Source organism: Hypomesus transpacificus, chromosome 14 (genome assembly GCF_021917145.1).
Source record: "Hypomesus transpacificus isolate Combined female chromosome 14, fHypTra1, whole genome shotgun sequence".
In the NCBI taxonomy this organism is placed as follows: domain Eukaryota; kingdom Metazoa; phylum Chordata; class Actinopteri; order Osmeriformes; family Osmeridae; genus Hypomesus; species Hypomesus transpacificus.
Window position 1 is genome coordinate 1,808,906 of NC_061073.1, and position 26,512 is coordinate 1,835,417.

The window sequence follows — 26,512 nt, forward strand, 5'->3', positions numbered from 1 at the left end:
AAGAATAGGAAGGCCAGGCTGGAATTTGCCAAAAAGTACAGAGATGAACCTTAAATATTCTGGGACAAAGTTTTATGGACTGATGAGACAAAGATTAACTTTTACCAAAGTGATGGAAAGGCTAAAGTTTGGAGAAAGAAAGGAACTGCTCATGATCCCAAACACACAAGCTCATCTGTGAAACACGGTGGAGGTAATGTCATGGCTTGGGCTTGCATGGCTTCTTCTGGGACGGGCTCATTAATCTTCATTGAGGATGTAACACATGATGGCAGCAGCAAAATGAACTCGGAAGTCTACAGAAACATTTTGTCTGCCAATTTAAGGAAAGATGCAACCAAACTGATTGGCAGAGCCTTCATCATGCAGAAAGATAACGACCCAAAACACACTGCCAAAACAACAAAGGAGTTCATCAGGGGCAAGAAATGGAAGGTATTAGACTGGCCAAGTCAATCTCCAGACTTAAACCCTATAGAGCATGCATTTTACCTGCTTAAGAGGAGACTGAACGGAGGAACCCCACAAAACAAACAACAACTGAAAGAGGCTGCAGTGAAAGCCTGGGAAAGCATCAAAAAGGAAGAATGCAAAAGTTTGGTGACGTCAATGGGTCACAGACTTGCTGCAGTTATTGAAAGCAAAGGATTTGCAACTAAATATTAAGTCTTATTCACTTAAATATGTTTTAAGTATATCTGTTCCAATACTTTTGATCACATGACAAATGGGTGGATTCAAACAAAATGTGATATTTTCTTAGTTGTGCATCAGATCCTGATGTAAATACCTGGAAATAAAAGCTGAAACGTTGATCTCTGGTCTCACGTTCATTATTTGATGTCAAGCCCAAATGTTTTCAGTCTACAGCAAAAATAAAGGAATTCGCCTCACTGTTCCAATACTTTTGGAGGGCACTGTATATGTATTGAACTATGATAATTGTGTTATGATGTATACAAGGTAATTATGAAAAGTCTACAGTGGGTTTTACTTACAAAGCATGCAGACATTTGTGAAAAATGTGTAACTGCAAAGGTTTTACAAATGTTGCTTAGCAATTCATTAATGATATCAATTATATTATGAGGCAGAAAAGATATGATTTTATTTAATCGCATACTACACTGTATAAATTAGTGGTCCAAAAGATACAATCTTTAACCAACAGTTGGATAAGTGTACTTTATTAATTTCTCATATATATATATATATATATGTTTGTTTACATGTATACAAAAATACAGAATACAGTAGAGTGTCACCCAGCTTTCAACTGGGTCTTATATATGTGTTCTTTTTGGCACCCAGATTAATTTCCTGCCAAAAGCCTTTGGGTTCCCCTTGTAAATGCATGGGACACATAACATCTAGAGCTCCAAAGCACCGTTGAGTTCATTTCACTGTCAAAAAGCCCAACAACACGTACAAGAACTGATATGGTAACAGTACTTTATGGAAATTGCTTTCTGAACACAACAGCTTAGTCACAGAAAAAATTACACACATCTGGCTGTGTGTTCCTGGACTCACAAAGACAGGAAGATGGAGGATGCCATCATATTTGTGTTCAAAGTTTAAAACCTGTTCTAGCTTGTGGTATTCATTCAAACATTTTAGGAAATGCAACACTGCTGAAGTTATCTAACTGACACTACCTTATAGTCAGTTTATGGTGGTGATTATTGATGTTTTGTACACAATGATGATGATGATGATGTCTACCTGACCATTTGGTTCTTGAGCACAAAATGTTATAACACCTATGGCCTATTTTACCAAAAGCTTGATGACATCTAAACTTTCAATTGCATAAATTTTGCTCCACAGCACATACAGTATAAAGTAATTTATTTAAAGGAAGGTTTCTTTCTTTCAGCTTTAACAGAACAAAACAACACTCAACCACACCAAGCATCTTCAGCTATTCACGCTGAAACAGACTTGTCACATTTGCTCAGAACTAACGTATATGAACACCAATGTGGTATTATTAACATAGACTCCATTTTGCAAGATAAATATAGCTTCTAATAAAAAAGGCCCATATACGCTTCATCAGACACAGGTTTACCAATGGAACGGTTTCCTAAAAATGACAATGGTTAAAACATTGCATGCAGACAGGGAACTCAATGCAACCTAAGGTTTAATTTCAGTTTGGAGCAACTTATTTTGAGTAGCATTGCTTTAAATTAGTAAGGTAAACAGTTTGGAGGATTTAGTGAATTTTCATGAAATACAAATATTAGTATTGTTCTAAAATACTTGACGATGATCTATTGTCCTGCATATATAATGTTGGGCTCATTTACTGTACTGTTATTTAGTAAAGGTGGAGGGTTAACACACAAGACCATACAAGTCACATGGAATTTTACGGTTTATAGTAGATGATAGATGCTGAGAGTAATCAATATTCTGACAGAATTTTACAATAAACTTAAACAATTACAGGTCTAAACTTAACAACTACAGATTGAACAGAAGTAATTGATTTTTGAAAGACAGGGTCAGGATCTGTCTGATTGTCTTATTTGTTTGGTTATGGTTAATAATTCACTGCAAGCAGGTCCAATGACCCTCATGCTCAAATTCAAACAGCATAATCATTGTTTCACCTGTTCATAGTGGAATTAACAACATAATTCTGAACAAGGCACAAAATGAAGATCTGGCAAGCTTGTAAGAACACCAAAAGGTACATGTAAGAGAGAAAACGCAAATTACAACCATGGCAAATAGATGGTCAAGTTGAACAAAAAGGAGGCTCAGTAAAGACTGTCCCATCATGGGTCGGATATTATTCATTATATCTCAGATAGTGACTAAATGGTGTGAAATGCTGAAATATCTTCTATATTCATCAGTGAATGGGTACAAGTGGTACAACTTCAAATAATCACCTCCGCAGGAAACTGCGAAAAGGACATTGCAAAAAAGTGTCACTGTCATAACAGATATCATTTTTGGTTATGGTTGGTAATAAAAACAATTCTATATTCTGGGTTAGGGTATGTGTGGTGTAAGACTTTATAGAGCGGAGTTTTCGATTTTTGTTATTTGTGAAATAAGTAATTACAATGTTAACCATAATCTACATCATCATTTGTTTATAAATATGTACAGATTTTTGTGCTAAGGAAAATGATTAATATTTGACAATATCAAATGTTAAGACATTTCGGTTGATTAGGGGGACGCTTTAACCAATAATGTATAAAAAATATTGAAAACTGTTTAATACATGCAGGGACATTTATTTAACAACCATCTATGTGTCGTACTCTAATTCATTTTTGCTATTATATAAAATATGTATTTGTATTGTAGCTGTGTACATGCAACATACAAAATATACCTCATAGATGAATAAGCAGTACAGAAGTACCTCTAAGCTGATGAGTGAAATTTGCTGATACAACTCATCAGTATCTAGAATTATGATGTAGTGGATCACCTGGGAAATATCTGTTTGCGCATCAGACAATTAACCCAGAGTTTTCAGATTATCAGATTTTTATAGAAATATGGATATCAAAACTCTGATTTTCCAGTCTTATCAACATGGATAGCTGTTATTGCCTAAGGTTTGTTAATCAAAGCAGTACATGCTGTATACACAGTTGTTTATCTCCATGCACATTATCCACTCAAATGCCATCAATGATCAAATCATCAAACGTGAACATGTACTGTATGTCACTTGCAAGTGAAACTGTCAATGTGATTCAAGCACACTATGGTTGTCTTGTATGAGAAAACAATTTGTACATCCTTACAGTATGTAAAATTGCAACAAAAAGCAAATCCTAACGGGTGTCTTATTTGTCCTTGAGTTGCACCCTTATGGTCCTTTTCCTGTCCATGTACTGTATTGTGTTACATCATGTCACGTTATGTATTTTTGTCAGGTGTGTAATCAACAGCAGCAATACGATGCTGTTAGCATTCAGAGTAAATAAATAAATTAATCATACAACCTCGTCAGCACAGTGCCCAAAATAAAATAGATGATTCAGTTTGAGGAGTTCAAAAATGTTTCTTTTCTTGTAGAGTCCAAGTAGAAACCAAGATTGAAGTGGTAGATGACGTCACTGAAAATGGTCAAAGTAAGGGTGACTAGAGGTAGGCATTTACGCTTTAGTCCTTAGATTGAAATAAATCTCAGTTTTCCACTCTGTTCTTGAGAACCCAGTGCCAAATCCACATGACCACATAGCATGACCACGAAACCTTTTGGATCAGTCTCCCTGCAGAGAGTTTTGTCAATGCAGCAGATGTTGAAGTCCTTCTGACAGTGCCAGTCCCAAGATGTTTTCATTAGGTGGACCAGAATCCTCATTTCACTTCACATCCATGAAATCTGGCAGTGGTTGAAGTCAAGTTGATGGTAAGAAAGAAAAGCTTATCCAGAACTAAGGTGGAGTGATGTGCAGTAACTGTACATATTTCCTTGCAGGTCTAAGCAATGTCATCCGCTAGTTTAGGAAGACGAGTTTCTAGACAGGACGCGTAACATAGGAACATGTCTTCCCTCTTGGCTCTCGACGAAGGCGGTCGCATTTTTCTCTCCTCCCCTCCCTGACCTTCCCTGCTTCGCTCTGTTTCCCTTCCCACTCCCCCACCATCAACATCTGTGGCTTGGTCTTTACCCGGGTCATGACCAAGGACGTCTCCTTGCCAACACTATCTGCATAGAGAGACTCGGACTGATCGTGGCCTAGGTCGAGGGCGCCAACCCAGACCTACTCACACACTAACTTTCACCTACTACAGATACCACCACCCCCCCACCCCCATCCAACGCCTTCGACTGCTTTTCCCTGGGTGGCTGGCGGGTCTGTGTCCAGCGCCTTTTACGGTCGCAGGTCCAGATGCTGCTGGTCTACCCCACCGCCCTTTCCCATTGCAAGTGTTTGTAATGTTGTGTTGTTAATGTTGTGGGCTTATGTGCTGAGGTTTTTGCCTGTTCCAATACTGTACTCCTCTAGGAGCATTGTATGGGGGTTGCCTTTTTCTCTCCTCCTCTCTCCTCATGTTATGCTTTGCTGTAATCTTTCTGGTGGGCGCCTCTGATGGCTGCCTAGGTAGGCTATCCTGCCAAAAGTAAATTCCGTGTCTGTGCAAACTTTCATGGCCAATAAACATCAATTCAATAGGCCGTTCATCAGATAGATGAAATTAAGTTGTCAGTTTTATGGTTGTGTCGTTTTCTTGCTCTTCAATAGGATTCCTTTTGACACCTAGACCAGGTGGAAGGAGACAATTTTGTAATGCGAGTTAAACATGTCCATATTGTGCAGTGGTTAACTCAAAAACGAAATGGGAAACTCACCAATTTCCAACAAGGTTTAACAGTTACACGGTCTCAATGACGGTCAATCTGTTTCTGTAATGCATTAAAGGAGAAATACACTTAAACTTTAAAGTGCATGAAACACCACCTTAATTATGAAAATACATATATACGGTAGTTGTTCATTCATACTCCTAATTACCTATCTTTGTTTATTAAAAATATATATTGAGTTTTGTCTAGTACTGTTTAGGGATCTCGTTTAAATTCTATTCTTAAACTGAAATGAAGACGAAAGGTAGCCAGATTTATAAACCCTACCTTTCAGAGCTTTCATCGGTTAGTTGGTGGGAGTTCCCTTCCGTCCCTGTGAATAAGACTCCGTCTACGGAGTTCTGACCTGGTGAATCATCATTCCTCCTAGCTTTGACCTGAAACTCAAAGAAGCACCAACATTAAGATTTGTATTAACTATCATACTGCAGACAGGCAGAAAATGTGTATTGAGAAGACTTAAAATAGAGTGAGACTCGATGGTACAAATGGTAAATCTACAAGCAAAGAATTGTAGAAACACAATCGAATTTCTCTAAGTTGCCGACAGTCCTTCACAGATTGCCTCACCTTCCACACTAAAAGAAACACAATGGCAGCAATTGGAATGAGCAGTAGTAGCGACAGTAGACTTTGCTCCACACCGTCAGGCAAGAACCTCAGTGGCTCATTCCCTATGAGAATTCAAAGGTGAATTAAAGTTAGTTTATTGTTTGTTTAAGGAAATGGGACCCTTTGAAATACATTCTGATAACAAAATTGGTTACTTCTGGGTTTCCAATGAAATTGATTTAAAAGACGTAACTCTTGTATGGACACCTTGGCAGGAAAGCACTATGGACCTCTTTCACCATACATTTTATTATTAGAAACATCTGAGATCTGACTACTTTACAAAGGAATTGTCTTGACTTCAAGAGGAAACAGATCCTTATAGAATGTGTTTCTCACACTTATTTTTAAAGAATTACCCAAGGCTGACTTGATCACAATAAATACATTACACTATATTCCATCACTCTTTATAACAAACTGTATATATTACTGGGTGTCAAGTGAAGTCAACAGTCTCAAGTGAAGTCAACTGTCACTAGTAGGTTTCATCAGGAAAATCCTGTTGGCCTACTTTTAAACTAAATGGGCAAATGCATCTAATTTGAGCTCCAATAGTGTCTTTCTGATAAGTCAGATCCACAAGGATCATTAGTCTTATTAAGATAACTTCATTTACAGGATTTACATAGTAACCTACATTAGAAAACTAACTTACATGATTTACAGTTTCGTGTGGAGTCATCACAGTCTGTGGTCTTGACTGAAGACAAACGGGAGGAAAAAAGGAAGGTAGACTGTTAATACTCATTATAAAAACGTCATTGTCGGACACTAAAAAGTCTCTTTGCTGACACCTTTTCTTTTCCTCAGACAAAAGATCTCAACTATCCTCTCCAGAAATGAAAGACCAAGCGCTTGGGAAGATCTGAAGATTGGTCTGTAATCAACACGTACACAAGTGGGGTTTCAGTCCTTTTCTTCTTTTCATCTAGTCCACCTGGGGACATCTTCCCTTGGTCCTGTGACCTAGCAACAAGGAACACCACAATGGACCTACCAATCAACTGAAACGTTTTCTTTTCTCCTAAAGTTCTTGAAAGAAAGGCATTTGCTGTGTAAACCCAAAAAGACAACCTTAAACACCACAAGAGATATAGCCTGAAAATGATCTGGCCATGAGAGAAATAACTTTTGAGATCCAATCGAGCCTAGAAAAAACTACATAAATAGGTGTTTATTGCAGACTGTAGCCATATGGGTATGATAACAGGAAATGGTAGACCACTAAATGAGTCTACAGTGTCAACAATCTTAGAGTAGTGTGAATCATAACAAGGTGTACAGAGTAAACTTGAAAAATGTTTTAGCAGCCTTGTTTCTCAAGCTGATTAGATATTGACCTGTTGAGTATTTTGTTGTTGTTGTTGTTGTTGTTGTGGTCGTTGTTATTGTGGGACAGGAAGGTGGCTCACAGTCTGTCAAATCTCTCCTTGATTCTTCTTGACTTGCTGTTCTGAGGAAATCTTCCACCAATTCAAAGTAACGCCCTGTCTGCCATCTTTCCTTTCTGTAGTGGCACTCAAAATCTAACATCAAAGCCTCCTGTAAAGACAAGAACATTGAGGGTGGAAAGATTGAAGCTGGGCAGACTTGCGGGGTGTTGCAAGCATTTTCTTGGGCATTGATCTGGGTACTGTATAGATCACGTTTATTGTGACTGGTAGAACTTGTTACCGGACTGTACCAAACGTATTAAATTACAATGAGTTTGAAGAGCCAACAGATTTATGCAACAACTTACCAAAGGCCTCATCTTAAATCGTATGTCTTGCAGCATTTGGATGAAGATGCTAATATCATATTTGTTAGATGATATATTTCCAAACTTAAGTGACAATTCTATTAAACTTTCCTCCAAGTAGAAGATATTTAGCTTCACCCAACACATTCCACTCTAAAAGAAAGAAGGAAATTAGATATGCATATGTTAAAGTGAATCAGAAAAAGAATATAATATTCTCCAAAAGAAATTGTGAAGCTTACAAAAAGAGAACTTTTCTCACCTCTTCTTTTGGAATGTAATGCACAGGAATCTTGTAATCTTTAGGAATATTTTGTTTCTGTTAAAAAGGGAAAATACAGAAAAATGAAGCACAGTGAAATAATTATTATTGAATATACAGTAGCAATCCAAAGCAACAACATTAACCTTTTATTCATACAAAAGGACAACTGTATCTTAATACATAATTCCATCTATGCATGCATAGGATGCCTTGATCCATTATCAGAACCAGATGGAACCTAGCACAGTTTTAAATCTTTGTGAGCTATACTGAAACTAATAGCAAATAGAAAATAATCATCTTATAAATGTACCAATAAAGAGGGAAAATACTAGTAAAAAATATGCACATTTTACACCATAGATCTCAGGTTTAATGAGTCCCTTGTGCAGGGAAAAATGAGCACAGGTGGTTTCAAGTAGGTAATGCATTTTGTGAGGGCTGAGAACACATCCTGAATTATACTGTAGTGCTAAATGATGTCTTCAAATGCTATAACACCTTATAACATTATAGGATGACCTTCTCTTAATTAGGGTGTCAATACTAGGCTGTAAACAACACGTAACAACAAATATTGGGTCCACATTTGTAGTACAAGGCTTGAAAACAGGTCTGACTCATTCTGTCCAAGTTTGATGAGCAGGAGCTTGTCAGTCTACTAAAAGCCTTCACAAATCCTGTCCCATGAAAATGACCCAGAACTCAAGTATTCAAACAAGTGGTCCAGCAATATAATATATTTAAGAGGCCACTGCACACTTTGGATTATCATCCAAGTACTTGTATGGATTATCACCAGATAGTGGTAAAGCACAACTGGTTTGAATATGGTTTTGTATATCTCCCTGTTACTTTAGTTCTAAGAATATGAGCACAGTTCAGATCTAAGCTATATTGGTAGACGGCACTGTAATGCACAAGCATAGAACGGGACTAAACTGTGTTCATCTTAAACCTAATTCCAAACTAATCAACTTTTTTGGAATTTACAAAAAAACAAGCACCTGTGCCTAATTTCAACCCTGTGCTTTACAAATTACATTCACACACAAGGTATAAACTGAGTGTAAACTTGTGAATATTATGCAACAATTACAAATATATGAACCACAAATGTACAATTACAGCACAATTTAAATTTTACACTGTTGTGAATTTGGATCAGATACAAAGACAACGTTTTTTGACAGGGCTTGATAGCTGAAAACAAGTCAATAGTCTAAACAGAAACAAAATGCAGTCTGTGACTGAAGACATCTGGCTTCACAAGACACCCAATGTATCCCTATGGTTTCCAGTCTATGTTGTTCTGACAATGGCAGCCATTTCATAAAGTCTATGAAATATATGCAATCCATTCTAGTGTCATTATGTAGCTGTGTTGTGATGAATTCCCATCAAACATGTTCCATGTTTTCTTGATCTACTTCAGTCTGTAATTTTGTAATGAATGTACCCGACTTGATTCTTAAGCCTTAGTGCAGGGGTGGGGAACCCTGGTCCTAGAGAGCTGCTTTCCTGCATGTTTTAGATGTTTCCCTGCTCCAGCACACCTGTTTCAAATGAATGGGTTGTTATCAAGCTCTGTGGAAGCCAGGTAATGACCATTCATTTTAATCAGGTGTGCTGGAGCAGGGAAACATCTAGAACATGCAGGACAGCGGCTCTCTCGGACCAGGGTTCCCCACCCCTGCCTTAGGGTTTTACATCCTTTTGACCCAAGAAAGCACCAGAGAATTGCATTCCTTTCTACAAACACTTGCTCAACAACAAATAACCAATAGACAGCTTGAAATCATTTATCAACACAGTTTTGATAAATAAGTGGAAATGCCTTACTAATTGTGAAAGTTTGGTGATGTCATCTGTCACAGGGTTTACAAATTCACTTGAGTAAACTCCAAGCGTGATGGAGAGCAATAAATGGACACAGACGTGTATCCAAATCTGAAAAACACAACACAAAGTGGTAAGCAATCACACATTCTACGACGATATATCAAGCTAAAAAACAATCTGGACCTAAATAAAACTGTCTTTTTGGAGATGGTGTTCTCACAAGTAATGCAATCTCTACTCCTATTGAAAAGACCTTGGCATTTCTTTTGTTGTGGCCCAGTACAAAATTGCAGCCTTTGGTCAAGCTCTTGTTCACAGACATTTGATAACAGGCCATGTTTTTTTTAATTTTTTTTATGAGGCTTGAGCTAATGCCTGCTCGAACCACACCATTCTCCCTAGACTTCTGTCACTCCATTTCCCAACCTTTCAACCATTATGATTCTGCTGGTTTGAGCATGTTGTAAGCAACAGACACCATTCCTCTTAACTGAGATTGCGCACTGATCCAAACAAAAAACATAGCAGAAGATTAGGTTGGAGAGTGTTGTTTTGAGTTATAAACCTGGAGGGGAATTTTGGTAAAAGTTCACAGATTGGAGTATGCAAGATGAATGCTGAGCTATGTCTTCTGAGAATTGGCGGACTGTTTTTCTTTTAGTTTATGTCAAGGAGTTCAACAGATTTGTAATATTCTTTTTTAATCTGCCATCTTTATCATCATACTGCAGCTGGGAAACAAATTGCCAACAATGGAAGAGAGGCTAAGGGGAATGCAACTAAAGTTTAGGGTTGATGAAGTGTAATTAAAATTCTCTTTACTTCTTTTGGTTATCAAATAACATTGGCCGGATTTCCCAGATTCGTTAAGAAGCTCTTAACGCTAAGAGCTTCTTAAGAAAACGTTCTAAGAGCGTTCTAAGAGCGTTCTAGAGCGTTCTTAGAACGCTCCAAAGAAGCTCTGAGCATTAAGATCTTCTTAACGAATCTGGGAAACCCGGCCATTGTCTTTAAATAAGAGGAATATATGGGATGGATGTAAATGGAGAGGTGGTGGGGGGAGGTGACGTACAAGATTTTACTACAACCTAGTGTTTGCTTCTTCCTTCTCTTTGCAGCTCTCAATCTTTGGAAATAAAAGATTTGAAATGTTTACATTCGAGAAGAAAGTTGGCCCAAGAAAAATAACAAAGGTCTAAAATATTGGACATATACATAAATAATGTTGGCTATGCAAATCTTTGAGCAAGCAATGGTAAATACAAAACTGTTAGTTGAAAATTTGAGTAGATTTTCAGTGTTATGGTGACATTGTTGCTGAAAAGCACTGAGATTGCATGCATACTTAGTACCTTTACTTGGTCTACGATGGTTATTTGTTAATGCATTGATTTATATATTAAAGATCACATATTTATAGCTTATAATAGCTTAATTTATATATCTATAAATTTGAGTGTGAAAGAATTGTTGTTTTGATGTGGGCCTCTAGGGAATTGTGCTTAATAGCCTATAGCCTCCAACCAATTAATTAAAATTTTGGAGGGATCCCATCCTGGATGCTTCTCCGTCTTGCTCTCAAGTAGAAAGAATAGAAAGAACTGCCTCTCAGGTCACTGCTGACCTTGTGATGAGGTCTCCATTCATCGTATGTTGATGCCTTTTGGGCAGAAGGCATTGCTTACATACACTGCATACTTTGTCAGGATACGTGCTGCAGCCATCCTGCGTACTTGGTGTGAAGTATATTATGGCCGTAATACTGCACCATAGGCAACTTTGTGCGTAGGAACAGTGACTACCAGAGCATGCAGCAGCTGGGCACTTGGATTTTACCCTCTGCAAATTGCTTGGGTGTTGACTCTACGTGTGTGTTGACAAAGTATGATTCTAGTCGGACGTGCAGCTATATATTTAGGTTCTTTAGCTATCACCGTAATGCATTTGCATTGTCTGTTTCAGAAGAAACAGATGAAAAGGTGGCCCTGGCTAGTTTCCACGTTTTTTGAGATTGTTTCAATCTCAGTAATCATGCATAAATGACGTTTAGAGGAGCCAGCAAGAATACGGACACCAAGTAACGTGTACGGGGAGTCAGATGGCTGAGCGGTGAGGGAGTCGGGCTGGTAATCAGAAGGTTGCCGGATCGATTCCCCGCCGTGCCAAAAAATGACGTTGTGTCCTTGGGCAAGGCACTTCACCCTACTTGCCTCGGGGGGAATGTCTCTGTACTTACTGTAAGTCGCTCTGGATAAGAGCGTCTGCTAAATGACTAAATGTAAATGTAAATGTATCTATGGGTCTGTAGATGGTTAACGCACCCCAGTGTCACTATAAAAGGTTAAACGTTTTCAAAAACATTTACGCCTCTCAGCGCTCAATTCAGACTCCTCGTGCCTTGCTTCCCAATGGCTTCCACAACCCTGGATTTAATTGTTATTGATGGGAACTCGCCATACAGCCGTATAACCACTGGCGATTTTAGACTCTTTTTATGGGTGCTCAAGCAATTTCATCTCAGCACCCCTAAAAAGTTATAAATTATTATTATCTTAAATAAGTTTTAGTTCTAACGTAAGAATTTGCAAACGTATCTGTTAGTGGCAGATGACAAACATGTACAGGTTCAAAGGGCTTTAAGCAGGTTTAATATCCAGTGTTGCCATGCCCCTTTAACGTTGGTAGTCTGCCAGTAAAACCAAAGAAGAAGAAGTAATGACATGGCGCAGATTAAGAACACAAGTCACATTCTCATTGTGGGCTGAGCCCCATAGACATATATACAGTATGTCTATGCTGAGCCCCCCTAAAAGGTCTGATCCTAGAACCGCCCCTGGGAACCCCAAGTATACGCGACAACACAGAATGATATTACGTCACTGTGACAAATTGGCTTGGGGGCGTGTTGACTGGTGTTTGTAAATCAACTCAAAATGCTTGTGTTTCACATGTGATGCTACTTCATCTAAATTAACTAGACAGTAGAATGAAACAATTAAACCAGGGAGTTAAAAAATGTGGTTGTGTAGGCCTATAGTTCTTCATAAGAAGCTAAACTAACCTCATAAGCTAAACTATTACCATCAAATAAAATACCTTTTGTCTGGATTGTTGAGGTAAAATCTGTGAGTATATTCAGGTGCAATGCTTTGCGATTGCTCCCGGTACTAAACTTAGTCAAAGTAGCCTAATGAAGAAGGCTCAACGTCATGGTCATTCCCACATCCTGTTTGTTCATCAGTGTTCACATGGTTTCGTGCCATGCTCATTTGCATATAGTTGACTACAGCTCAACTGTATTCATGCACGGCATGCTGGCTCCCCACGGCAATCCCACCGATGTGCTTGCAGCTCATATAAAGTGTACAGAGGCGGAATGGGCTGCCAGGCGATCTGCGAATAGTGGGGCTTCGCAGGACAGAGACCGGGCCCCAAAGCGCTAGTCTGGACTATTGAGCTGATCTAAGGGCACAATATGCGGCATTTAAATGTAAATGTACTTCTCTAGGTATAGGTGAAGTGTACCCTTCTGTGTATGTTCTATTTGATACAACGTTTACAGTGTATCTTGTACACATTCTCCTTGACATCAACCACTCTATTTCAGTTTGAACTCAGCACTTTGAGTGTAAGTGCAAGTGTCTGCTTTGATTAAATAGGCTTCAAAACGGTGCAATAAAAGTGCAATATGACCCATTTCCCTACCATTTCACTGAATGATAATTTTGGCTTGAATGGTAGAGTAACACAAATACACGCGTAAGAAAAACTACCGGTGGTAGTAGATTGGCCCAATGTCCAGTGGCAGTCCATGCACATTTGACGCCCCGAGCGACCCCCCACGGGACAAAGAAATCTTGTGCCGCCCCCTACCCCGCCGGCCGCCCCAACAGACTACACGGAACGAGTGGCACGAACACAACCGCAATACCTTGTTGTCCAGTAGGGGGCCAAATACACAAAAAAAAAAAAAAAAAAAAAAAAGAAAAGAAAAAGCCGCCCCTCTCGGCAGAAAATGCCACCCCTAAATGTGGTGACCCGGGCGGCTGCCCGGTCGCCTCGTGCCTAAAACCCCCCTGCCAATGTCTTACCATTTTTGCCGTCAGTTTTAAAGCTGGTGTAGCAAGTTTTACGAAGCTAGCTATTTTAGCTTCTATTCCAAATGATTCAATCCATAATAACATTCCCACAAAACACTTGAACGCGCTCCCTTACTACAGAACTGCCGTAAAACAACGGGAATAGATTGGATCAATGATTTGTCTATTTATTACAGTCCTGCGACGCCCACAGATGTCAGATTGATTTCATACCGTCAAACCTTTAGATGTATTGGTTGCTAAATGTATTTAGATAAATAAGACAAAAAGTGCTTCTCAACACAACATTGCCTACACCATCTTTAGGTTGCACCCAAGCCCCCACCCCCAGCTACTCAGATTGAAGCAAATGGATCTGGGAGGTATTGCATTTCCGTATTGGCACCCGACTTTTTCAGGTGGTTTATTCTATTAACATCAGTCCAAATATCCCAAACTATATTCCCCTGTACATTTGTTTCTGTTTTTTTTTCGAACCTGTCTCAAAATACTAGCTTTTAACCTTTGTTTGGTTGCCTTAGCTATCTGCTTTACAATAATTGCTCAGTGTGTGTGTATTGATACATCTAGCCTTATAGGAAACTAGACACATTATTGGTTAACAATGTAGCCTAAGGTGCAATTCAAGAGTTGATGGTGTGTGGACAAGGATCCTGCCATGCATGCATGAGAGTGAACACACACACACTCACGCATGTATGCATAACACAATATCAATGACACAGTAAACAGCCTTAGAATTTATGACTGTTGACAAATAGTACATTTTAGGATGGCCACAGACTGGGTCAAACGATCAGAGCAATCAGCACAGCAGGAGCTGAGGGACGGGTGATGGGAGCCACATGGAGAGTTGTGTGTCCTGGCTCTTTATGAGACAGGATCACGACCCCTGAAATCAGAGGACCAACAGGAGACCACTGGCTACAACATGTCTGGCCAGATGCCAGTCAAGCATGGTTCATATCCTCTTCAACTATCAAACATTTGTCTTCCAGGGTTCTCCTTAACCCCAACCATGATGCTGAGATAAAGAATTAAAAAATGAAATGTTTCACTGCTCAGTTAAAGTCTTGCTTCACAGGGAGGATGTTAGTCATATTGGTACAGCTTTACCCTAAGTTTACAACAGTGTCTATAACTGTACATTCTAATACCTGTTCTGACATCGTAATTATTTGGTAACAGCTATTTAATCACAAGGCATTACGGTTTATTAATTGAAAGATGGAGTTTGCCACTTAGAAAAAAGTGTTTTGTGAAATGTAGTGACACTAGTGTGCAGTATGTGTATCCTTCACAGAACCTGATAATGTACTAAATAGTGTACACAATCAGCAATATGTGACTTTGTTTAAAAAGCGTAATGCTTCACTTTAGACATGCATCTCGGTTAAGACAGAAAGAGTTAAAGTGGGAACAAAAACTTTTTCTGAAGTTAAACATCACTGTAAAGGTAACTTGGGTCTGCAGAGACAAATGTTGGGTTACTGGCTTGCCAAAACATTTAGATTTTGATGTCTAAGATATCAGCCCACTTGTTTTCCATGCAAGTTCCCACTGGGACATTTAAGTATGATAGGGGAAATCAATAACATGTACATGATCCCACATCAGCACTTGTTGGCTAGTGCATAATCAAGAGTGATTATAATAACTGTTTTGACTATTTCGCAACTGCTAGGCTGCATATGTATAAATGTTTTCCTTTGACTTATAAAACATTACAAGTGCAGAGAGATTTATTAACATTCTTATCATACGGTTTGGTTTTATATCTAAGGTATTTGGCAGTCACTTTTGAAAAAGGTCATTCAAACAATTCGGAGTGCACAAAAAAGATCTTAAAAGGCTTTGATCTCTGCATACAGTCTCATTCACATCCATGGTATTTCTGTAGTGTTCCATATTCTGTTGCTTGCTACAACCCACATTACAGTGAACAAGAGGTGCAATCGATATAAAACCCTTTCCACAGATGGCAGTGGGAGTATATTAAATTAATGACTATGTGTCTATAAAATGGAGATTTCAATCCCACACAGAAAAACATTGGAAAATATGTGTATGTTCACTGACTAGAGGCTCCTAATTTTGACTGAAATGTCAGCAGGGTGCAATATACCAAGCCGGATTTCATCAAATCCTTCTTGCCACATTTAAGGGAACAGAAAATAGCATCACACATACATAATTAACTTACAGTGCTGTTGCGTTGCATAACATTATTCAAAATTGTTATTGGGATATGTTCCCTACAACGAATTTGATTGACAGACTAGCTGTGTGTGCCCATAAACTGGATATAAAAAATAAGTTCAAAGATTGATTATGTTGTAGAGCAACAATCATAGAGAATCAAGGCTTTAAGGTCATGATGTTCTGTGTCATGTTATCCAGAGCCATAGTAGGGCAGGCTAAATCAAGTTGTGGACTGACACGAAAGTAGGTAGGTACACTATCCAGGGTACTAAAAGCCCTCTTGTCCCTCTGTTTGGTACATTACACCTCTCTAGATCTGTGGGGGCCGCACTTCCTGATAATGATTATCCATGTCTGATTCTCAACAGGCACTTTGAACCCAGGGCATCATTAACATAAACAGGCTCTCCAGATACCCAGGCCTGTACCACATAATCTCATTACACAAAAACACAAGGCCCTTTGCATAACATTAGTGTCACATGCCTGCCATCCGGCCATGTTTTTTTCTATTGGCAAGCATACCTTGTTCCCAATTTGTTTGCAGAAATCGTTTCTGTGCCAGCACAGCAACAGCTTTGATCCATAAAGCTCACTGTTAGGGACTCTTAATTCCAGACTAATTCCAGACTCATGCAACATGGAAACAGCCAATGGACATAATGTCTAAGACCAAAGTTGGGTCTGTTCCTTGCTCACTATAAGGAATAAAAAATAAAAAAAAACATGGTAACTCCTCTACTATTTTTGAGTGGGCTTATACAGTTGTTACTCTCATGACAGGAGAAGATTAGGCTTTGTCAAAACACTTCTGAATTAGATGAGGTGAAGTCATGGCAGGAAAAAGCTGAAGAGCATCCTTTCTGACCTGAGGCATGGGAGCGTGATGGATTACACCCCAAGGCAGTGAGCGACTGGTGCCCTCTTAAAATGTGTCTAAATCCAATTTGCATTGACAAATAGCATCGAGTCTGCCTGACTCGTTCAGTTGCACTTACAAAAGCTTGGACTAAACACAATCAACTTAAAACGTGTAACACAGGAAAAGCTAAACTACTTTATATTTCACTGGAATACTAAACCCAGGGTGTCAGTTGTATTCAACGTGTTTTTACAATCTCAGCATTTTGCTGTCAATGCAAACAGTGCTGTCAAACCAACAGCAAAGGTATTAAGGAGTGGTAGACAGTACTTTGAGCTTTCCAGTTGTTTCACTCATTGGTTTTTACCATTCACAATAAACTTGATGTTACAGGTTGATGGCAAGGTATAGAATGTTATAGGTGTAGGTGTTTAAATCAGGTAAAACTGTTTTAAGTCATTTTCTTCTTAAAACAACTGTGAATAATCCGTCTAGATCTTGTCAGCTCCTCTTGGGAGGAAAAATGAAATGGTTTAGGCTTTTCAGGGATATCTGATATGGCTACTGACTACAGTGATGACAGGATGAATGAATGCTTCAATGGCAGGGTGGAGACAGGCTTCTTTAACTTCAGACCGCAGCCACAATGCTTGAAGATTTTCTTATCTCTCCTTCAACATAATGAAGTAAGGTGTTAAATAACGGGAACCTCAATGTCATAATACTAGGAGTAATAAAGAAGACTGGTTGTCATTTAAGTCAGGATACAGATGGTTATTTAACATAGATGATTGATAAATCATATACAAGTGCTCTGATGAAAGATGTAGTTGTGCTTCGTGGTGATGTAGCAGAAATGGTTGTGAAACTGGAGTCACGATAAAACCTGTTTGATTGTCCAAATATCAGTTTGAGATTGTGTACACTGAGCTGTACATTGTGAAACATCTTATGCATGTGATTCTTGTTGTTTTAAGCATTCAAAAAGGTGGTTGAAGGATGTGGTCTTGTCAGGATCAGTATCGTTGGTGGAGTGATGGAGTCAAATGAGGTTACACAGCATGCTTATTAGGTAACTAATGCTTCATGTCATAACTCACCATAAAAGTGAAGACTGAATAAATAAATAAATATTCCATGATTCAGATTCTGGAAAATATAAATTAATTTATTAATTACGTTTTTCATATTTTACAAATGGATTAATGACAACCACCAGAATTACTTAAAAAACGAATATAACTAACTCACAAGGTAATGTACTTCTCACCAGATAAGTAAAACTGTGACCAAATTGGTTTCCTTAAAAAATATCTGCCATTGTTAGCACTCCCACAGCTAATTGCAAACTGAATAAATACTTAACATGGCAAGCCTTCACATTCCCATGAAACCTAACAAAGGATTTCACAGAGTTTGGCAAAATAAGAGGACCCTTTCGCAACTAAAACAAAATAGCCCTTGTTTTGTTTGCCCATATATCATGCTGTTTAGTGTCTGTGCACTAGTCAAAATCTGTAGTATTTGTATGACTTCTTAGTTCCCGTCTCTCCAAAGTGTCATGCCACTGTATCTTCTGACACCCCCTTAGAACAGATGATGATATGAAAACCAATCCTTATTCTGACAGCAACTTATCTCTGCCTCATATGACTTAATGTGTCATCCTATTGGGACAAACCCCTTCCTTTGCATTCCATTTTAGTTAAATTTTCCTTTAAATCATAGCAGGAAAATACAATTATGTACACAAGTGATCTCAAGATCTCAAGTATTTTGCTATAAAGTGTAATTGGCCACATGCCTCACAGAATATGTTTTCTGTCTATTCATGGTCATACATATGTCAAATAAATTTGACAGACATGTGTGTTTACAGCAAAATATGTGGAATGACCTAAATGAGCGTTTACATTCATGCAGAGAGGGAAATGTATGCTGCTCACCTCACTAAACACTCTACTTTGTTGTTCACAATCCCACATTTTTATGAGCTTGGCCAAAATAAGTTTCAGTTCAATAATTTTAATCAGTATTTCACAAGAATCACAAATGAGTTGGAGGCAAATTACTTGGGCCATTATGCAGAATATAAATCTCTGAACATTACCACGATCCATCAGTGCTGATGCATTGCTTAAGTACAGCAACCTCGGAGGTTCTGCAGTCATAATAATTCATATGCGACTTCTTCATTGACAACTGAGAGGAGTGTACAAATAATTACAGAACCTCCTTATCTGTTCCTCAACATCTGTAAACTATGCCTTTTTGCAACTTAAGACTCTCAGACTAATTAACATGCTTCCATGGTCCAGCTCATTGCAACATTTCTTTTCCCACTGTGCTATGCACTCATGCAGTATCAAAGGGTATACCCTGACAGATAAATCTGCATAAATGTATGTGGTTTTTCAGTTGATAGGTATTTATTTCAATGTCCTTCCTCAACTTGTTTGTTTAAAATCACTGAATAGATAGGAGAAAGTAGCACAAAATCAAGTATGACTTGTATCATGAAAACAGGTCTTGTGTTGTCAAATGTTCTCTGAAATAGTTTTCATGGAACTACTGGCTAAGAGGTATGTCCAGGAAACCGGTGAGAATTGATTATTTTGCCAATTTCTACACTCACTAGTAGTAGACTAAAAAGAAAGCAATAAAAAGTCATACCAAATCAAAGTGAATAAAGCAATAAAAAGTAATACCAAATCAAAGGGAAGCGACTGAGCTCAGAATTACTTATACACTTGGTGTCGGCTAAATAAACATTTGTTTATTCTTGTCTGTACTGCACTTGTCGGTACTGCACTTCAATTCAGTCTTGTTGTCAAATGTAGCTACTCTTTGTAATCATCTTCCTGTGATCTACAGCACTGGTTTACGCTGACACACAAGCCATAGCGGAAAAACTACCCACTAGTGTAAGATGAGACAATAGCAGCTAAGTGTACCTTACTGCTACATTGTGATAAACTGCCACTATTGAAGATCTTAGGATAATAAGATACCAAGATAAAAGACGGCACTGAATTGAAGCAGTAGCATTTAATGTCTACTTTACAATAGCTTTAATTGACCAAAGTGTACACAAATGTATTTAAAAGATATATCTCTTTGAATGTATTATTTGAGTGAAAAGAACCCACACCCTCAACTAGCATTCCTAAACATGTGGACACTGGGGCCACAGCATTCCACTTGCCTTGCGCGCACATCTCCGCTGGACTGTCCACTTTCTCCCTCCTTCCTTTCTCTGTGAAAGGTTTTGTGGCCTGCCTGTGACACTTCCCAGACGTTCGATGCTTAACCTTAAAGACTGTGGTCTCTAAATCAACAATTATTTAATGACAGTGCAAAAATCTGTCACACCTAATTCCATCCCAGGCTTCAGACTAGCCTCTGGTCGCTACCTGACCGAAAGGGCGTGTATATGCGGGAAAAAGCTAAACTCACATAAATCTCACTCATTTTATAGAAATGGGCTAATTTATAGCCTAGTAGACTTCTTACACCAGACCACTATATCTCTCTAAATGCGCTTTGCTCTCCCCACAGGAAGAATCATAAAGCAGGTATATGAACACTTGTCAATGTGCGACCCCTCAGTGCACCGGTGTCTGTAGACGTCCCTAGAGTCATGGCCTTTTGAGAAAAAGCCAGAGAGATACTGCTTTTCCATCAAGCTGTTAAGAAGGGGCAGTGGATGAGGAGCAATAAAGGGGTAAACTGATATACCCTGTCTTGTTGTTGACTTGGTACATTGATGACTGAGGCATTGAGGATCTCTGATACAATAGTCTTGAGTATGACTTTTAGCAGACCAAAAAAAGCCAGGAATATGTTGAAGGTTTCACTGAATCAGTAAAAAGAACAAGGATGGGGCAAACGAGTCATCTCTGTGGGGTTGCTCATCTGCTGAAGCATTTCGTTCATCATCGCTTTTGATAAAGCTGTGACATTTGGCAGTGTATAGCGGACCAATTTAATGACTATTATTGTGTATATAATGCATTATTGAATATTGTAACAATTTTACTATGATGAATGCACAAAAAGACTGGAATTGTGGCATAATGTTCCTCCCAGTACATTTGAAGAAAAAAACACACAATTAATTCTTCCCATATGTGGCACAAAATCAGGTGATCAGAGGATTGGGTCAAATATGCTGACAGGGTCAGTGATATGTTTTACTGGAGCAAGGGAGGATAAGAGAGACCACTGTTTTTGATTAGTCTGGATGTCTTGACTTAGCCTACTTACCTGTATCACCATGCAAAACTACAGCGACAAGAGGGTGATCTGTCTTGTTCTGTAGTGGTGTTTGAAGCCAACGTAAGGAATTAATGGAACCGACAGCTGATATAGACTGACCTTGATGTGCAAGGATTTTTTTTAATGATTTTAATGATTTGGGGGAGTAATTAACTGCTTACATTTAAGTTTTAGTCAATTTCATTTCAGTAAACCGCTTAAACAAATAAAGTAAGTGAACACAACGGGGAATAGGCATCGGGGAATACACTGTTATGCTAAATAAAAAACCTCAACAAAAAATGTATATCCTGGAAACAGATGAGGAGAATATTACTTCCAAATTAGCTACTAATGTCATAGGCGGGCATTTGTGCTTTCCTGATATGTTACCCACGCATTTGAGAATTGAGATTAGCTACTGTCACTCAACAAGTAAAGGGTGTATAAGTGGTGTATTTATACACGTAAGTGGTGTTAAATGTAATATGGTTTGGTCAATAACGTGTTGTTCCATGTTTTTTGTTGTTGTTTTAGTGCATTTAGTGTAGCTTGGCTACTAAGTCAAGCTCACGCTTAAATGAAAATCTTTGTAGATTTGCCATATAACTCTTAATTAATCACCAGGCAATCATGTTAATAAATGTGTAGTCTGTGTTCACTTACTTTTGACTTCTTCATATGGAACGAGAGGAGTAAATCCAATGTATGCGAAACCCTATTTTATCTTACTTCTGCGGGGAGGAAAGGGGTTTTCACCATCCCGCGTGCACATATCCAATGCTCGAGTCAATAATATCCAGGCAGGAATAAAAGCTTAAACCTTAGCACTGTTGTGATAATACGTATCCAAATACACGGCATGCCGAACGCACGGAACTGTGTACTGTGAAACCCTGGTAAGATTGAGATTTATCCCGGACAACCCTTTTATGCAAAGCCTTGTAAGTGCCGCCCACTTTATTCCGACGCTCTATTACTGAAGGCACATTTATCAGCCGCGTAGCTATTTCCTGTGTTTCAGCCACTTTAAAACAGTATTTAAAAAACATTGAATGATTGGGTTTAAAATATATGCTATATGCTCACTTCACACAAGAATTACATGTTACTCAATGTTCTGATTGAAAGTGATCGCTTTCTGTTCTGAACGCCGAGGGAAAAGGCGTGTGGAGGGGATCGCACGAAACTGTCAGTAGCCTATCAGTTTATCTACACCCTACCAATAAAACAATTGTATGAAAATAACTTGAATAATATCAGTTTAACACTTAAAAATCAAGCACTAAAGACGTGGTATTATTTGAATTGGAAAATGTGCTCATATGCCTAGTCATTAAGTAGTGGACAGTTCTGTTCTGTCCCAAGCACATGATCTGAAATACATAAATTAAGTTACCACACGAGGTTGAAGACTGTTAACATATATAGTTTAGAAATCTATAAGCCATGAACCAGATATACGTTCCAAACTTTTATAGGCTATAGGCCTACGTTAGTTCCCTCATTTGGGAATCACAAGTAAATGGGCAAATAATCCAAATATATTGAGTCATCATGACATTTATGTGGTTGCTAATCCTTTACATCTATGATTTCGTGAACTCTGACTTCACTCAGATCACTCGCAGTGAACCTTTGTAGCACGTGCATTATTCTTCAATGCTGGTTTCTAAATCAGACTCTTCATGACTTGCTGCTGTCATTAAGTCATTTACGTTTTCAAAACCATCCCGTATTACGAGCAAAGTCTGGTCCAACGCTGAATTGCAGCCTATCCATGAGACATTGGAATCCAAAGTGTCATTTTGAAAGAGTGACAACCAATGAGGGTACAAGGAGATACTGATAGCCTACTGATATAATGTTGCCAGTCATTGCATTAAATTTACGTTAATTTGTATTTTTTTTTGCTGTGTGACCTGTAGCTCTTTAGCTCGCTCTGTCGGTCGGTCGGTCGGTCCACAAAATGTGTGAGCGCGTAGCCTACGTGGTCCCAACGATTGCGAATTCGCGGTTGTTGAACTTTCATTCAATATTTTTGTGGTCTCTTCCTACCACATCCGAAGTACACAATCAGCCCTTCTTGACACCAGCAAGCCATTCAAAAGAAAGAACAGGGGGGAAAGACCCCTTTCACTTTGCACTGAATTGCTTTCTTATCTCCACTAAGGACCTTCAAAGGATCTTCCTAGCAAGCCTGACTCCAGGCATCAGTTCTCTTCCTCAATACCTCCTCCGCGGGCCTTTCAAACTAAGGAGGACCATAATTTTGTCCATTGAATGAAGTGGACAAAACTGTAATTCTACAAGACATCATCTTCCACACCTTTACCACAAGAGAATAAGATGTGGACTAATTATAGAAATATTTGAGTGATCATTGCTAGGCCTACTTTCTTCTTATGTGTACTTTGATATTGATTTTAGTAACTTCTTCCTGAAAGATATACGCGTTGTCATTGGTATCTACATGAAACTAAAATCACAAGATAATCATTTAACTAGCCTATATATTGTAACCATACAAAGATGCCCAGTATAATAATATGAACATGTGAACAGGGCCATCGGGGGAATCCCCGGTGGGCCGACGGGTTTGGGATGGTCCAAAATACCGGCCCACTTCACCAACCGGCCCTCCCTCTGACATCGCCGGCACCTCCAACTATTTTCTATATTAAACAGCTTGAACACGTATAACGTATAATATATAAAGTTGTCTTGCCTTGCCGCCTCAACATTGGCGGACTCGCTAGCAGACAAAGTTGTTTTAAAGAGTGAGAGCATGTCATCGGCGCCAAAAAGTAAAGGTGGAGCTGGAAAGCTCAGGGAAAATAAGAACGATACGTGCGATGCATTGAGTGGGCAACGCACCGTGTATTGAGTGGGCCGCGCGCCGTGTATTGAGTGTGCCGGTCTGACAGTAACACCCGGGCCACTTTCTCCCCCTATCAGTCCGTCGCTGCTTGTGAACCAGCCTAAAACTCCAGTTCACGTTTACAGTCAGTGTGAATGGAAAAGGGGGACATTCCCTATACTGTGAACTCAATGAAAACTTTGAGATGATAACCCATCTTTGACTCCATCCGCCAAGTTGACAGTGCAGCAAGCACCGTCAGCATGAGCATTATTAAAGGTGACAGGACATGCAGTTTTTTGATGCTTTTATATAGGCCTTAGTGGTCCGCTAATACTGTATCTGAAGTCTCTTTCCCGAAATTCAGCCTCGGTGCATAATTACAGCCACTACAAGCAGTCCCACAATGACCTTTCCTCAAGACGCTGTCTTGATGTCTGTAGCTTTAAATGCAAATGAGGAGGAGAGGGGCGGCAACATGCGCTAATGTTTACAATGGATGTATCCCATGGCTCGTAGACCCTACTGTAAGATGCCTCGAATTTGCCCTTTCTTATCTGATCACCCTGGTTTGCACAGGTGCACACTCATAGTAATTTCAATGAGGGGAAAGGCGGATATTGCGCGCTAACACCAACAGCAGAACGGTTATCCAAATAACAAAGAAGTGTTCAACACTCGCTGTTACAGCATGTGTATTCACACACATACTTGATGCTATGTACCTTTACATTAGCGACAGTAACTCAGCTGTTACCTGCAGAGCTAATGTTACAGCCACATTCTAAGGGTAGCAAACTCGGTAACCATAAAGCAACAAAATTATATAGCCTTAGTTAACTTACTTGTCCGAAGTTTGTAGTTGGACCAAGGAGAGTTAGTACTGAGCCAGAATTTTATTTCAGCAAGGGCAGCTTTGTATTAGCTCAAGTTGAGGAAACATTCGTGGCTGAAATGTTTGGCGCAGACATACAAAACTTTTGGAAGTTATGTTGGCGCATTTCCAGAGAAAAGACAATTAAGACACCGGGTCTTCAGAGGCTCAGATGAAGGAACTGTAAAAATACTTTTGTTTTCCTTTGTACATCCAAACTGAGCAAATGTCTCTCAAGGATAAAAACACTTGCATGGTCGTAGCTCAGTTTCTGTCGTAGCAGAGAGGGGAGGTGGCGTCACTATAGGGGATTTTCAAAACCAAGCGTTTGAGCTTTCATTTTCTCAAGGTGGAGAAGAACACTCAGGACTTGGTTTACGCCTATCCAAATTTTTTGCCACTGGGGGACCAAAGGCAGGCTAGGGGAACTCATATTAATGTTAAATAACCTCCTAAAGTGAAGTTTTCATGTCATGTGACCTTTAAAGATCTTGTCTGCCAAAAAAACTTGGGCTGTTGCAAAACCCATCTACATTGGACCAAAGGAATTTGCTCACGAGCAGATTATATCACCAAGAAAATGCTGCTAGCTTGAGTTCCAATACTGTAAAAGGGATATACGTTTACAAGCCTTATCAGGACAATTTGACAGGAAATTTAAAACATACGACTAATTGCAAACTCCAACTGAAATCACACAGACTGAGGCTCATAATCTCTACATCGCAGGACTTTGGATTTTCATCCTTTATCCAGATCTTCTTCAAATGACCCCCTCGGACACGGAACAAAGGCCCACACCATTGATCATCCCTGATCAAACAAAACGATAATCTAATGCTCTTTTCTCCCCGTGACAGTAGTGTGAGCTACATGATTTGCAAAGCATTGATTATTTACTGGACACAATCTGATTCATTTAGATTTCAATACAGACACAAAACTAGGCTAGACTGTCATTTTCTCTTTTTAAAACCAAAGCATTTTCTGTATGCAATTTGTTATTTAATTTGGTAATTGTTTTCTTTTTACTTTGGTTTAGTTTTTGTCATAAGGTACGGTCAGATCAGCCTTTCCACCCTCTGGCCCCACTCCATTGTAATATATTGCCTCTGGAAACACCTCTAAAGCCATTGAAAAGCTATACATTTGGTGGCGTGGATGAGCCGTATAAATACTAGGTACAACGTTACGAAATTCAGCTCCACCCATTTCCACAACATAAAACGGAGTCGACTCTAGACTCTCCTTGTTAAACAAACATACATTGAGAAACCTGTGCAAAGTATTTAATGGCTGTAGACCAGAGATGTTGTCAGACATAAAACTCTACTGGTGTTCAGGTCCCTATTCATATGCCTTTTTTTTTCTTCCAAGCTTGCTGCACACAGTGGACTACTAGGCTATAGAAACTCTCCTTGCTTAACCCACTATACAACCATTCAGGGATGCAATTTTGATATCAACTTTGGCAGGGACATCAATAGTTAATGCGCACAACAATTGAGCACAGACACTGTTTTTTGGAGCTTCATGTAATA

General features: G+C 39.0%; 1 protein-coding gene across 2 annotated transcripts; it reads right to left on the bottom strand.

Annotated features, from left to right (window-relative positions):
• Positions 1-5,084: 5,084 nt before the first annotated feature.
• On the bottom strand, positions 5,085-22,164 carry kitlga (kit ligand a). 2 transcript variants are annotated; one of them, XM_047034645.1, is made up of 10 exons: positions 21,904-22,163; positions 9,817-9,924; positions 7,972-8,028; positions 7,710-7,862; positions 7,309-7,510; positions 6,624-6,668; positions 5,924-6,027; positions 5,621-5,730; positions 5,339-5,392; positions 5,085-5,246 (listed from the first exon to the last, which is right to left on the bottom strand). In XM_047034645.1, exons 1-9 carry the CDS (start codon positions 21,916-21,918, stop codon positions 5,362-5,364), a joined length of 825 nt encoding a protein of 274 aa, XP_046890601.1. In that variant the 5' UTR covers positions 21,919-22,163; the 3' UTR covers positions 5,085-5,246; positions 5,339-5,361. The 2 variants fall into 2 exon arrangements, with proteins under 2 accessions (XP_046890601.1, XP_046890602.1); XM_047034646.1 differs by lacking the exon at positions 9,817-9,924 and having other exon boundaries at positions 21,904-22,164.
• Between the last annotated feature and the right edge of the window lie 4,348 nt (positions 22,165-26,512).

What these genes read in the sequence shown, in the direction of transcription:
- kitlga (XM_047034645.1), bottom strand. An exon ending in GATTTAAGATGAGGCCTTTG is followed by an intron (nt 7,511 to 7,709) that starts GTAAGTTGTTGC and finishes TTGTCTTTACAG; the next exon opens with GAGGCTTTGATGTTAGATTT. An exon ending in AACAACAAAATACTCAACAG is followed by an intron (nt 6,669 to 7,308) that starts GTCAATATCTAA and finishes GTTTGTCTTCAG; the next exon opens with TCAAGACCACAGACTGTGAT.